Below are 14,079 nucleotides of genomic sequence, written 5' to 3'. Positions count from 1 at the left end.
GATTCATGTCGTAAATGTGATTCCCTACTTCTTATTATTGATTCATGTCGTAAATGTGATTCCCTACTTCTTATTATTGATTCATGTCGTAAATGTGATTCCCTACTTCTTATTATTGATTCATGTCGTAAATGTGATTCCCTTCTTCTTATTATTGATTCATGTAGTAAATGTGATTCCCTACTTCTTATTATTGATTCATGTAGTAAATGTGATTCCCTACCTCTTATTATTGATTCATGTAGTAAATGTGATTCCCTACTTCTTATTATTGATTCATGTAGTAAATGTGATTCCCTACTTCTTATTATTGATTCATGTAGTAAATGTGATTCCCTACTTCTTATTATTGATTCATGTAGTAAATGTGATTCCCTACCTCTTATTATTGATTCATGTAATTCCCTACTTCTTATTATTGATTCATGTCGTAAATGTGATTCCCTACCTCTTATTATTGATTCATGTAGTAAATGTGATTCCCTACCTCTTATTATTGATTCATGTAGTAAATGTGATTCCCTACCTCTTATTATTGATTCATGTAGTAAATGTGATTCCCTACCTCTTATTATTGATTCATGTAGTAAATGTGATTCCCTACTTCTTATTATTGATTCATGTAGTAAATGTGATTCCCTACCTCTTATTATTGATTCATGTAGTAAATGTGATTCCCTACCTCTTATTATTGAATCATGTCGTAAATGTGATTCCCTACTTCTTATTATTGATTCATGTCGTAAATGTGATTCCCTTCTTCTTATTATTGATTCATGTAGTAAATGTGATTCCCTACTTCTTATTATTGATTCATGTCGTAAATGTGATTCCCTACCTCTTATTATTGATTCATGTAATTCCCTACTTCTTATTATTGATTAATGTCGTAAATGTGATTCCCTACCTCTTATAATTGATTAATGTAGTCAATGTGCATATCTTCCTCATCTCCAGGTGATCTTTGCCCTGAACCAGACCCTTGTACAGCAGGAGAGTGTGAGAGCAGGCAGTCTGCAGGGCTCCTATACCACTGAGGACCTCATCAAGCACTACAACTGTGGAGACCTCAACTCCATCATCTTTAACCACGACACCTCTCAGGTCAGTTACGACCACCCTGACCTCGTTACTCCTAACACTAACAACCCCTAACACTAATGACCCCTAACACTAATGACCCCTAACACTAATGACCCCTAACACTAACGACCCCAAACACTAACGACCCCTAACACTAATGACCCCAAACACTAACGACCCCTAACACTAACGATCCCTAACACTAACGACCCCTAACACTAACGACCCCGAACACTAACGACCCCGAACACTAACGACCCCGAGCACTAATGACCCCCTAACACTAATGACCCCTAACACTACTATTGTGGAGACCTCAACTCCCTCATCTTCAACCACAACACCTCTCAGGTCAGTTACAACCACCCTGACCCCAACCTCTGACCTCTGACCCTTTAATTCAGGCCTCTAACCATGTCCTTACCTCTGACCCCTAACCTCTATCCCTGACCCCAACCCCTGACCCATAACCCCAACCCCTGAGCTCTAACCCTTATCCTGTCATAACACTGGCCTAACCCTGTCCTATCCCTGTCCCCACCCTGTCTGACCTTGTCCTAACCCCATCCTAACCTCACCCCGTCCCTACCCTGTCCTAACCCTGTCCCTACCCTGTCCTAACCCTGTCCCTAACCTGTCCCTACCCTGTCCTAACCCTGCCTTTTCCCTGTCCTAACCCTGCCCTTACCCTGCCCCTACCCTGTCCCTAACCCTGTCCTAACCCTGTCCCTACCCTGTCCTAACCCTGCCCTTACCCTATATGACCTTGTCCTAACCCTGTCCTAACTCTGCCTTTACCCTGCTCTTACCCTGCCCTTACCCTGTCCCTACCCTGTCCCTAACCCTGTCCTAACCCTGTCCCTAACCCTGTACCTACCCTGTCCTAACCCTATCCCTACCCTGTCCTAACCCTGTCCCTAACCCTGTCCTAACCCTGTCCCTACCCTATCCTAACCATGCCCTTACCCTGCCCGAACCCTGTCCCTACCCTGTCCCTACCCTGTCCCTACCCTGTCCTAACCCTGCCTTTACCCTGTCCTAACCCTGCCCTTACCCTGCCCTAACCCTGTCCTTACCCTGTCCCTAACCCTGTCCTAACCCTGCCCTAACCCTGTCCTAACCCTGACCCTACCCTGTCCTAACACTGTCCCTACCCTGTCCTAACCCTGTCCCTACCCTGTCCCTAACCCTGTCCCTATCCCTGTCGTAACTCTTTCCTAACCCTGTCCCACCTTGTCGTAACCCTGCCTTTACCCTGTCCTAACCCTGTGCCTACCCTGTCCTAACCCTGTCCGACCTTGTCCTAACCCTGTCCTAACCCTGTCTTTACCCTGTCCTAACCCTGTCCTAACCCTGTCCCTACCCTGTCCCCACCCTGTCCTTACCCTGTCCTAACCCTGTCCCCACCCTGTCCTAACCCTATCCGACCTTGTCCTAACCCTGCCTTTACCCTGTCCCTACCCTGTCCCTACCCTGTCCCTAACCCTGTCCTAACCCTGTCCCTATCCCTGTCCCTAACCCTGTCCTAACCCTGCCCTAACCCTGTCCTAACCCTGTCCCTAACCCTGTCCCTACCCTGTCCTAACCCTGTCCCTACTCTGTCCTAACCCTGTCCCTACCCTGTCCCTAACCCTGTCCCTATCCCTGTCCTAACTCTTTCCTAACCCTGTCCCACCTTGTCCTAACCCTGCCTTTACCCTGTTCTAACCCTGTCCCTACCCTGTCCTAACCCTGTCCCACCTTGTCCTAACCCTGCCTTACCCTGTCCTAACCCTGTCCTAACCCTGTCCCCACCCTGTCCCTATCCTGTCTTAACCCTGTCCTAACCCTGTCCGGCCTTGTCCTAACCCTGTCTTTGCCCTGTCCTAACCCTGTCCTAACCCTGTCCCTACCCTGTCCCCATCCTGTCCCTACCTTGTCCTAACCCTGTCCGACCTTGTCCTAACCCTGACTTTACCCAGTCCCTACCCTGTCCTAATCCTGTCCCTACCCTGTCCTAACCCTGTCCCTACCCTGTCCCTAACCCTGTCCTAACCCTGTCCCTAACCCTGTACCTACCCTGTCCTAACCCTATCCCTACCCTGTCCTAACCCTGTCCCACCTTGTCCTAACCCTGCCTCTACCCTGACCCTACCCTGTCCTAACCCTGTCCCTACCCTGTCCTAACCCTGTCCCCATCCTGTCCTACCCTGTCCCCACCCTGTCCCTACCCTGTCCTAACCCTGTCCCTACCCTGGCCCTACCCTGTCCTATCCCTGTCCCTACCCTGTCCAAATCCTGTCCCTACCCTACCCTGTCCCCACCCTGTCCCCACCCTGTCCAAATCCCGTCCCTACCCTGTCCTAACCCTGTCCCTACCCTGTCCTAACCCTGCCTTCAGCCTGTCAAGGTCCCCAACTTCAATAACCTGTCTTTGCTCCGTAAGTCAACAGATTCCAGCTTAATGAATGAGCAGCTAAAATGTAATGACTATGTTGTGCTTACTGGAGTGTAATATGTCCATTATGACAAAGCAATTCATCCCTCTGCAGGTCCCCAACTTCAACAACGTGACCCTGCGCCCCAGCGAACAGATAACGGCCCAGGAGATAGACAGCTACTTCAGACAGGAACTGATCTACAAGAGGAACGACAGGATGGGGAACAGGGTTAAGGCTCTGATGGAAGAACACCCTGACAACAGCTTCTTCTTCGCCTTCGGAGCAGGTCAGTGATGATGATGAGGAGGGTGATGATGATGATGGGCTATTATCTGCTGGACACCAGGAAGAGTATCTGCTGCCTTGACAGGAACTAATAGGGATCCATAATAAACCCCAGGAAGAGTAGCCGCTGCCTTGGCAGGAACTAATGGGGATCCATAATAAACCCCAGGAAGAGTAGCTGCTGCCTGGTCAGGTTACTAAAGGAGATCCATAATAAACCCCAGGAAGAGTAGCTGCTGGCTTGGCAGGAACTAATGGGGATCCATAATAAACCCCAGGAAGAGTAGCTGCTGCCTTGGCAGGAACTAATGGAGATCCATAATAAACCCCAGGAAGAGTAGCTGCTGCCTTGGCAGGAACTAATGGGGATCCATAATAAACCCCAGGAAGAGTAGCTGCTGGCTTGGCAGGAACTAATGGGGATCCATAATAAACCCCAGGAAGAGTAGCTGCTGCCTGGTCAGGTTACTAAAGGAGATCCATAATAAACCCCAGGAAGAGTAGCTGCTGGCTTGGCAGGAACTAATGGGGATCCATAATAAACCCCAGGAAGAGTAGCTGCTGCCCTGACAGGAACTAATGGGGATCCATAATAAACCCCAGGAAGAGTAGCTGCTGCCTTGGCAGGAACTAATGGGGATCCATAATAAACCCCAGGAAGAGTAGCTGCTGCCTGGTCAGGTTACTAAAGGAGATCCATAATAAACCCCAGGAAGAGTAGCTGCTGGGGTGGCAGGAACTAATGGGTATCCATAATAAACTCCAGGAAGAGTAGCTGCTGGCTTGGCAGGAACTAATGGGGATCCTTATTAAATACAAAAACAAATGGGGATGTTGATTGCACCCTGAGTTCTTACTACCCTCTTCTAAATGTCAGATATGATGGGAAAGGATCATGACTTCTAGGTTGGTGTGTTTAAGCCTACAACAATGTAATGGTTTGCCTTTCTAATGATTGGGCCCACTGATTGATTCAGTATAGAGCTATGAAAAGTGAATCATCTTTACATGAGCAGACTATATATATCTCCTCTCTTTATCCTCCCTTCATTCCTTCACTCCTTCGCTCCCTGGGGCGGTGGTAGAACACTTCTCCAAGGCCTGAAGTCATACATCTACACCCCAAATCACACCCTACTCCCTGTGTGCTCTGGTCTAAAGTAGTGCACTATATATAGGGAATAGGGTTCTATAGGGTTCTGGTCTAAAGTAGTGCACTATATATAGGGAATAGGGTTCTATAGGGCTCTGGTCTAAAGTAGTGCACTATATATAGGGAATAGGGTTCCATAGGGCTCTGGTCTAAAGTAGTGCACTATATAGGGAATAGGGTTCCATAGGGCTCTGGTCTAAAGTAGTGTATTGTAGTCCTTCTCTTTGACCTCTGTTGGCTGGATGTATTGTAGTCCTTCTCTTTGACCTCTGTTGGCTGGATGTATCGTAGTCCTTCTCTTTGACCTGCAACCTCTGTTGGCTGGATGTATTGTAGTCCTTCTCTTTGACCTCTGTTGGCTGGATGTATCGTAGTCCTTCTCTTTGACCTGTGACCTCTGTTGGCTGGATGTATTGTAGTCCTTCTCTTTGACCTGCGACCTCTGTTGGCTGGATGTATTGTCGTCCTTCTCTTTGACCTCTGTTGGCTGGATGTATCGTAGTCCTTCTCTTTGACCTCTGTTGGCTGGATGTATTGTAGTCTTTCTCTTTGACCTCTGTTGGCTGGATGTATTGTAGTCCTTCTCTTTGACCTCTGTTGGCTGGATGTATTGTAGTCCTTCTCTTTGGCCTCTGTTGGCTGGATGTATTGTTGTCCTTCTCTTTGACCTCTGTTGGCTGGATGTATCGTAGTCCTTCTCTTTGACCTGCGACCTCTGTTGGCTGGATGTATTGTAGTCCTTCTCTTTGACCTCTGTTGGCTGGATGTATTGTAGTCCTTCTCTTTGACCTCTGTTGGCTGGATGTATTGTAGTCCTTCTCTTTGACCTGCAACCTCTGTTGGCTGGATGTATTGTAGTCCTTCTCTTTGACCTGCCGACCTCTGTTGGCTGGGATTTGTATGGCAATGTTCTCAGTTTTAGGGGTGAAATTCAGAAATCCACTTGTTGCCACATTGTTTGGTTCATTTAACTGAGACTTGGAAGCTGAGCAGGTTTAAAGAGGGTGTGAACTTTGGAGAGTTCATGTTGAAGGAGCTACGAGAGCAGAGGGTCGAGGGCTGAGTGCCGGGGGCTGAGAGCAGAGGGCTGAGAGCGGAGTGCCGGGGGCTGAGAGCTGGGGGCTGACTAGCGGAGGGCCGGGGGCTGAGAGCAGAGGGCTGAGAGCGGAGTGCCGGGGCTGAGAGCTGGGGGCTGACTAGCGGAGGGCCGGGGGCTGAGAGCAGAGGGCTGAGAGCGGAGTGCCGGGGGCTGAGAGCTGGGGGCTGACTAGCGGAGGGCCGGGGGCTGAGAGCAGAGGGCTGAGAGCGGAGTGCCGGGGGCTGAGAGCTGGGGGCTGACTAGCGGAGGGCCGGGGGCTGAGAGCAGAGGGCTGAGAGCGGAGTGCCGGGGGCTGAGAGCTGAGGGCTGACTAGCGGAGGGCCGGGGGCTGAGAGCAGAGGGCTGAGAGCGGAGTGCCGGGGGCTGAGAGCTGGGGGCTGACTAGCGGAGGGCCGGGGGCTGAGAGCAGAGGGCTGAGGGCTGAGAGCGGAGGGCCGGGGGCTGAGAGCTGAGGGCTGAGATCTGAGGGCTGAGAGCTGAGGGCTGAGAGCGGAGTGCCGGGGGCTGAGAGCTGGGGGCTGAGGGCTGAGAGCGGAGGGCCGGGGGCTGAGAGCTGAGATCTGAGGGCTGAGAGCGGAGGGCCGGGGGCTGAGAGCTGAGGGCTGAGATCTGAGGGCTGAGATCTGAGGGCCTGTGGGGCTGAGGGCTGTGGCTACTCCTGCCAAGTCTCATTCTGGAGAGTTAGGACCCTCTCTCTGTCACTCTTACCACACACAACCTCCTCCCCTCCACTACCCCCTGCCCACCTCCTCCCCTCCACTACCCCCTGCCCACCTCCTCCCCTCCACTACCCCCTGCCCACCTCCTCCCCCTCCACTACTCCCTGCCCACCTCCTCCCCTCCACTACCCCTGCCCACCTCCTCACCTCCACTACCCCCTGCCCACCTCCTCTCCTCCACTACCCCCTGCCCACCTCCTCCCCTCCACTAACCCCTGCCCACCTCCTCCCCTCCACTACCCCCTGCCCATCTCCTCCCCTCCACTACACCCTGCCCACCTCCTCCACTACCCCCTGCTCACCTCCTCTCCTCCACTACCCCCTGCCCACCTCCTCCCCTCCACTACCCCCTGCCCACCTCCTCCCCTCCACTACCCCCCTGCCCACCTCCTCTCCTCCACTACCCCCTGCCCACCTCCTCCACTACCCCCTGCCCACCTCCTCCCCTCCACTACCCCCTGCCCACCTCCTCTCCTCCACTATCCCCTGCCCACCTCCTCTCCTCCACTACCCCCTGCCCACCTCCTCTCCTCCACTACCCCCTGCCCACCTCCTCTCCCCCAACTACCACCTCAACATTTTTGTATCTGTAATCATGTTTTACAGCTGCATATAAAGTGCTGCTTCCCAGAGGTGTGAACTGAGGCCTTGAGAGGATGTCGTCACTTTTAGTTAATAATGACCAGCACCAGCCAAAGTGTGTGTGTGTGTGTAATCATGTGTGTGTGTGTGTGTGTGTGTGTGTGTGTGTGTGTTGAGTTCTGAGAAGGGTTTAAAGGGACACTGCACCCGCTGATTTGGCCTGCTCCACAAGAAATGCTGGTTGCCATGACAAAAGTCAAATGTGAGTTGGCTTGGGGGTGTGGTTCGATATGGGGTGTTTTTTGGTGTGTCCTTGCCACCGCTAAGACACACCCATCTGTCAGAACCTTGCCCGCAGCTGTTTCCTCCCGCTCCATCACAACATGGGGCGGCAGGTAACCTAGTGGTTAGAGTGTTGGAAGATCTGTTGCAAGAAATGTTGCAAGATCGAATCTCCGAGCTGACAAGGTAAAAATCTGTCGCTCTGCCCCTGAACAAGGCAGTTAACCCACTGTTCCTGGGCCGTCATTGACAAAAATAATTTGTTCTTAAATGAATTGCCAAGTTAAATAAAAATCCTAATAAAAACTCTTGCAGGTTGAGTTCAATAACTACAGGCAGATGTATGGTGAGGTCTTCGCAATCAAATCAAATTGTATTGGTCACATACACATGGTTAGCAGATGTTAATGGTCACATACACATGGTTAGCAGATGTTAATGCGTGTAAGTGTAGCGAAATGCTTGTGCTTCTAGTTCTGACTATGCAGTAATATCTAACAATGAATCTAACGAATATACAGTATATACAGTCGTGGCCAAAAGTTTTGAGAATGACACAAATATTAATTTTCACAAAGTCTGCTGCCTCCGTTTGTATGATGGCAATTTGCATATACTCCAGAATGTTATGAAGAGTGATCAGATGAATTGCAATTCATTGCAAAGTCCCTCTTTGCCATGCAAATGAACTGAATCCCCAAAAACTATTTCCACTGCATTTCAGCCCTGCCACAAAAGGACCAGCTGGCATCATGTCAGTGATTCTCTCGTTAACACAGGTGTGAGTGTTGACGAGGACAAGGCTGGAGATCACTCTGTCATGCTGATTGAGTTCGAATAACAGACTGGAAGCTTCAAAAGGAGGGTGGTGCTTAGAATCATTGTTCTTCCTCTGTCAACCATGGTTACCTGCAAGGAAACACGTGCCGTCATCATTGCTTTACACAAAAAGGGCTTCACAGGCAAGGATATTGCTGCCAGTAAGTTGCACCTAAATCAACCATTTATCGGATCATCAAGAACTTCAAGGAGAGCGGTTCAATTGTTGTAAAGAAGGCTTCGGGGAGCCACTTCTCTCCAGGAAAAACATCAGGGATGGACTGATATTCTGCAAGAGGTACAGGGATTGGACAGCTGAGGACTGGGGTAAAGTCATTTTCTCTGATGAATCCCCTTTCCGATTGTTTGGGGCATCCGGGAAAAAAGCTTGTCTGGAGAAGACAAGGTGAGCACTACCATCAATCCTGTGTCATGCCAAATGTAAAGCATCCTGAGGCCGTTCATGTGTGGGGTTGCTTCTCAGCCAAGGGAGTGGGCTCACTCACAATTTTGCCTAAGAACACAACCATGAATAAAGAATGGTACCAACACATCCTCCGAGAGCAACTTCTCCCAACCATCCAGGAACAGTTTGGTGACGAACAATGCCTTTTCCAGCATGATGGAGCACCTTGCCATAAGGCAAAAGTGATAACTAAGTGGCTCGGGGAACAAAACATCGATATTTTGGGTCCATGGCCAGGAAATTCCCCAGACCTTTAATCCCATTGAGAACTTGTGGTCAATCCTCAAGAGGCGAGTGAACAAACAAAACCCCACAAATTCTGACAAACTCCAAGCATTGATTATGCAAGAATGGTGTCATGTCTTGTTATGTCTGTTCCTGTCCTTTCTCTTCACTCTCTCTCTCTGCTGGTCTTTTTAGGTTACCTTCTCTGTCTCTCATTCTTCAGCTGTTCTACATCTCCTCTAACTAGCTCATTCACTCTTTCACACCTGTTCTCTCTTCCCCCTCTGATTAGGTCTCTATTTCTTTCTCTGTTCCTGCTACTTTCAGTGTCTGATTCTTGTTTGTGTTTTTTGATGCCAGAAGCAAGCTGTCGTCTCGTTTGCTTCCACCTTGTCCTGTCCTGTCGGAGTCTGCCTGGCAGGTGCATCCTGCACTATACTAACGTTCTTTTGTTCCGCTGACAACGTTGGAAGAGGATTTATGCCATTCCTGTTTTTCATTAAAGAACTCTGTTTTCTGTTAAAACCGCTTTTGGGTCTTCACTCAAGTTCATAACAGAAGAATCAGACCAAGAATGGACCCAGCGGCTCCGGACCCTTTTCACTCCGCCGTCGAGATCCAGGGAGCGATGCTAGGCAGACACGAGGAGGAATTGTCTGCTGCTCGACATGCCGTTGAGACCCTGGCCGTCCAAGTCTCCGACCTCACAAGACAGGTTCACCAACTCCACCTCGATCCACCGCCCACTTCCAGGGTTTCCGAGTCTCCGGAGCCCAGGATCAACAACCCGCCGTGTTACTCTGGGGAGCCCACTGAGTGCCGCTCATTCCTCACTCAGTGTGATGTGGTGTTCTCTCTCCAGCCCAACACTTACTCCAGGAGCGCAGCCCGCATCGCCTACGTCATTTCTCTCCTTACCGGACGGGCGCGTGAGTGGGGCACGGCAGTCTGGGAGGCGAGGGCTGAGTGTATTAACCAGTATCAAGACTTTAAGGAGGAGATGATACGGGTTTTTGACCGTTCTGTTTTTGGGGAGGAGGCTTCCAGGGCCCTGTCTTCCCTATGTCAGGGGAATCGATCCATAACGGATTATTCTATTGAGTTTCGCACTCTCGCTGCCTCAAGTGACTGGAACGAGCCGGCTTTGCTCGCTCGTTTTCTGGAGGGTCTCCTCGTCGAGGTTAAGGACGAGATCCTCTCCCGGGAGGTTCCTTCCAGTCTGGACTCCTTAATAGCTCTCGCTATTCGCATAGAGCGACGGTTTGATCTTCGTCGCCGAGCTCGTGGAAAGGAGCTCGCGTTCTCCGCTGCTCCCCTCTCCACATCACTGCCACCTGCCGCATCACTGCCACCCTCCTCCGCCGGCTCGGATGCTGAGCCTATGCAGCTGGGGGTATCCGCATCTCGGCCAAGGAAAAGGAACGGAGAATCACCAATCGCCTCTGTCTCTACTGCGGCTCCGCTGGTCATTTTGTCACCTCATGTCCAGTAAAAGCCAGAGCTCATCAGTAAGAGGAGGGCTACTGGTGAGCGCAACTACTCAGGCCTCTCCTTCTGGATCACGCACTACTTTTCCGGTCCATCTCCGCTGGCCCGGTTCATCTGCTTCCTGCAGTGCCTTGATAGACTCTGGGGCGGAGGGCTGTTTTATGGACGAGACCTGGGCTCGGGAACATGACATTCCTCTCAGACAGTTAGGGAGCCCACGGCCTTGTTCGCTTTAGATGGTAGTTCTCTCCCCAAGATTCAGCGTGAGACGCTGCCTTTAACCCTCACTGTCTCTGGTAATCATAGCGAAACCATTTCTTTTTTAATTTTTCGTTCACCTTTTACACCTGTTGTTTTGGGTCATCCCTGGCTAGTGCGCCATAACCCTTCTATTAATTGGTCTAGTAATACTATCCTATCCTGGAATGTTTCTTGTCATGTAACCTGTTTAATGTCTGCTATCCCTCCTGTTTCCTCTGTCTCTACTTCACAGGAGGAGCCTGGCGATTTGACAGGGGTGCCGGAGGAGTATCACGATCTGCGCACGGTGTTCAGTCGTTCCAAGGCCACTTCTCTCCCTCCACACCGGTCGTATGACTGTAGTATTGATCTCCTTCCGGGAACTACTCCCCCGGGGTAGATTATACTCTCTGTCGGCTCCCGAACGTAAGGCTCTCGAGGATTATTTGTCGGTTTCGCTCAACGCCGGTACCATTGTCTCCTCCTCCTCTCCCCCGGAGCGGGGGTTTTTGTTCAGAAGAAGGACGGGTCCCTGCGCCCATGCGTGGATTATCGAGGGCTGAATGACATAACAGTTAAGAATCGTTATCCGCTTCCTCTTATGTCTTCAGCCTTCGAGATCCTGCAGGGAGCCAGGTTTTTCACCAAATTGGACCTTCGTAACGCCTACCATCTCGTGCGCATCAGGGAGGGGGACGAGTGGAAGACGGCGTTTAACACTCCGTTAGGGCACTTTGAATACCGGGTTCTTCCTTTCGGCCTCGTTAACGCTCCAGCTGTCTTTCAGGCACTAGTTAACGACGTCCTGAGAGACATGCTGAACATTTTTGTTTTCGTTTACATGGACGATATCCTGATTTTTTCTCCGTCTCTCTCGATTCATGTTCAGCACGTGCGACGCGTCCTCCAGCGCCTTTTGGAGAACTGTCTTTATGTGAAGGCTGAGAAGTGCATTTTTCATGCCGCCTCTGTCCCTTTTCTCGGTTCCGTTATTTCCGCTGAGGGCATTAAGATGGATCCCGCTAAGGTCCAGGCTGTCATTGATTGGCCCGTTCCTAAGTCACGCGTCGAGCTGCAGCGCTTTCTGGGCTTCGCTAATTTCTATCGTCGTTTCATCCGTAATTTCGGTCAGGTGGCAGCTCCCCTCACAGCCCTTACTTCTGTTAAGACGTGCTTTAAGTGGTCCGTTTCCGCCCAGGGAGCTTTTGATCTTCTTAAGAATCGTTTTACATCCGCTCCTATTCTTGTTACACCTGACATCTCTAGCCAGTTTGTTGTTGAGGTTGACGCGTCAGAGGTGGGCGTGGGAGCCATTCTTTCTCAGCGCTCTCTCTCTGACGGCAAGGTCCATCCTTGCGCGTTTTCTCTCATCGCTTATCGCCGTCAGAACGTAACTATGATGTTGGTAATCGCGAACTGCTCGCCATCCGCTTAGCCCTAGGCGAATGGCGACAGTGGTTGGAGGGGGCGACCGTTCCTTTTGTCGTTTGGACTGACCATAGGAACCTTGAGTACATCCGTTCAGCCAAACGACTTAATGCGCGTCAGGCTCGTTGGGCTCTGTTTTTCGCTCGTTTCGAGTTTGTTATTTCTTATCGTCCGGGCTCAAAAAACACCAAGCCTGATGCTTTATCTCGTCTCTTCAGTTCTTCTGAGGTCTCCACCGACCCCGAGGGGATTCTCCCTGACGGGCGTGTTGTCGGGTTGACTGTCTGGGGAATTGAGAGGCAGGTAAAGCAAGCACTCGCTCACACTCCGTCGCCGCGAGCTTGTCCTAGGAACCTTCTGTTCGTTCCCGTTCCTACTCGTCCGGCCGTTCTTCAGTGGGCCCACTCTGCCAAGTTAGCCGGCCACCCCGGGCGTTCGGGTACGCTCGCTTCCATTCGCCAGCGTTTCTGGTGGCCCACTCGGGAACGTGACGCGCGTCGATTTGTCGCCGCTTGTTCGGTCTGCGCGCAGACTAAATCTGGGAACTCTCCTCCTGCCGGCCGTCTCAGACCGCTTCCCATTCCCTCTCGACCGTGGTCTCACATCGCTTTAGATTTTATCACCGGACTGCCTTCATCAGCGGGGAAGACAGTTATTCTTACGGTTGTCGATAGATTCTCTAAGGCGGCTCATTTCATTCCTCTCGATAAGCTCCCTTCTGCTAAGGAGACGGCTCAGATCATTATCGAGAATGTTTTCCGAATTCATGGCCTTCCGTCTGACGTCGTTTCCGACAGAGGCCCGCAGTTCACGTCTCAATTTTGGAGGGAGTTTTGCCGTTTGATTGGGGCTTCCGTCAGTCTCTCGTCCGGCTTTCATCCCCAGTCTAACGGTCAAGCCGAACGGGCCAATCAGACTGTTGGTCGCATTTTACGCAGTCTTTCTTTTCGTAACCCTGCGTCTTGGTCAGAACAGCTCCCCTGGGCAGAGTACGCCCACAACTCGCTTCCCTCGTCTGCTACCGGTCTATCCCCTTTTCAGTGTAGCCTCGGGTACCAGCCTCCGCTGTTCTCATCTCAGCTCGCCGAGTCCTGCGTCCCCTCCGCTCAGGCTTTTGTCCAGCGTTGCGAGCGCACCTGGAAGGGGGTCAGGTCGGCACTTTGCCGTAATAGGGCGCAGACTGTGAGGGCCGCTAATAAGCGTAGGACCAAGAGTCCTAGATATTGTTGCGGTCAGAGAGTATGGCTCTCCACTCAGAACCTTCCCCTTAAGACAGCTTCTCGCAAGTTGGCCCCGCGGTTCATTGGTCCATTCCGTATTTCCCAGGTCATTAATCCTGTCGCAGTGCGACTTCTTCTCCCGCGCTATCTTCGTCGCGTTCACCCGGTCTTCCATGTCTCCTGTGTTAAGCCCGTTCTTCGCGCCCCCGCTCGTCCCTCCCCCCATCCTTGTCGAGGGCGCACCCATCTACAGGGTTCGTAAGATTTTGGACATGCGCCCTCGGGGCCGTGGTCATCAGTACCTAGTGGATTGGGAGGGGTACGGTCCTGAGGAGAGGAGTTGGGTTCCCTCTCGGGACGTGCTGGACCGTTCGCTGATCGATGATTTCCTCCGTTGCCGCCAGGTTTCCTCCTCGAGTGCGCCAGGAGGCGCTCGGTGAGTGGGGGTACTGTCATGTCTTGTTATGTCTGTTCCTGTCCTTTCTCTTCACTCTCTCTCTCTGCTGGTCTTTTTAGGTTACCTTCTCTGTCTCTCATTCTTCAGCTGTTCTACATCTCCTCTAACTAGCT

The 14,079-nt window shown here is 51.3% G+C and overlaps 1 protein-coding gene across 1 annotated transcript in view; it reads left to right on the top strand.

Annotated features, from left to right (window-relative positions):
* LOC135548052 (metalloprotease TIKI1-like) overlaps positions 1-14,079 on the top strand; it is a 168,186-nt gene that overhangs the window by 55,407 nt on the left and 98,700 nt on the right. The window contains exons 3-4 of the mRNA XM_064977261.1: positions 958-1,104; positions 3,615-3,789. Of these exons, the coding sequence (XP_064833333.1) occupies positions 958-1,104; positions 3,615-3,789 (322 nt within the window). The remainder of the gene's footprint in view (positions 1-957; positions 1,105-3,614; positions 3,790-14,079) is intronic.

This window comes from Oncorhynchus masou, chromosome 11, assembly GCF_036934945.1.
Source record: "Oncorhynchus masou masou isolate Uvic2021 chromosome 11, UVic_Omas_1.1, whole genome shotgun sequence".
Taxonomy (NCBI): Eukaryota; Metazoa; Chordata; class Actinopteri; order Salmoniformes; family Salmonidae; genus Oncorhynchus; species Oncorhynchus masou.
This window is presented reverse-complemented; position numbering and strand designations above follow the sequence as displayed.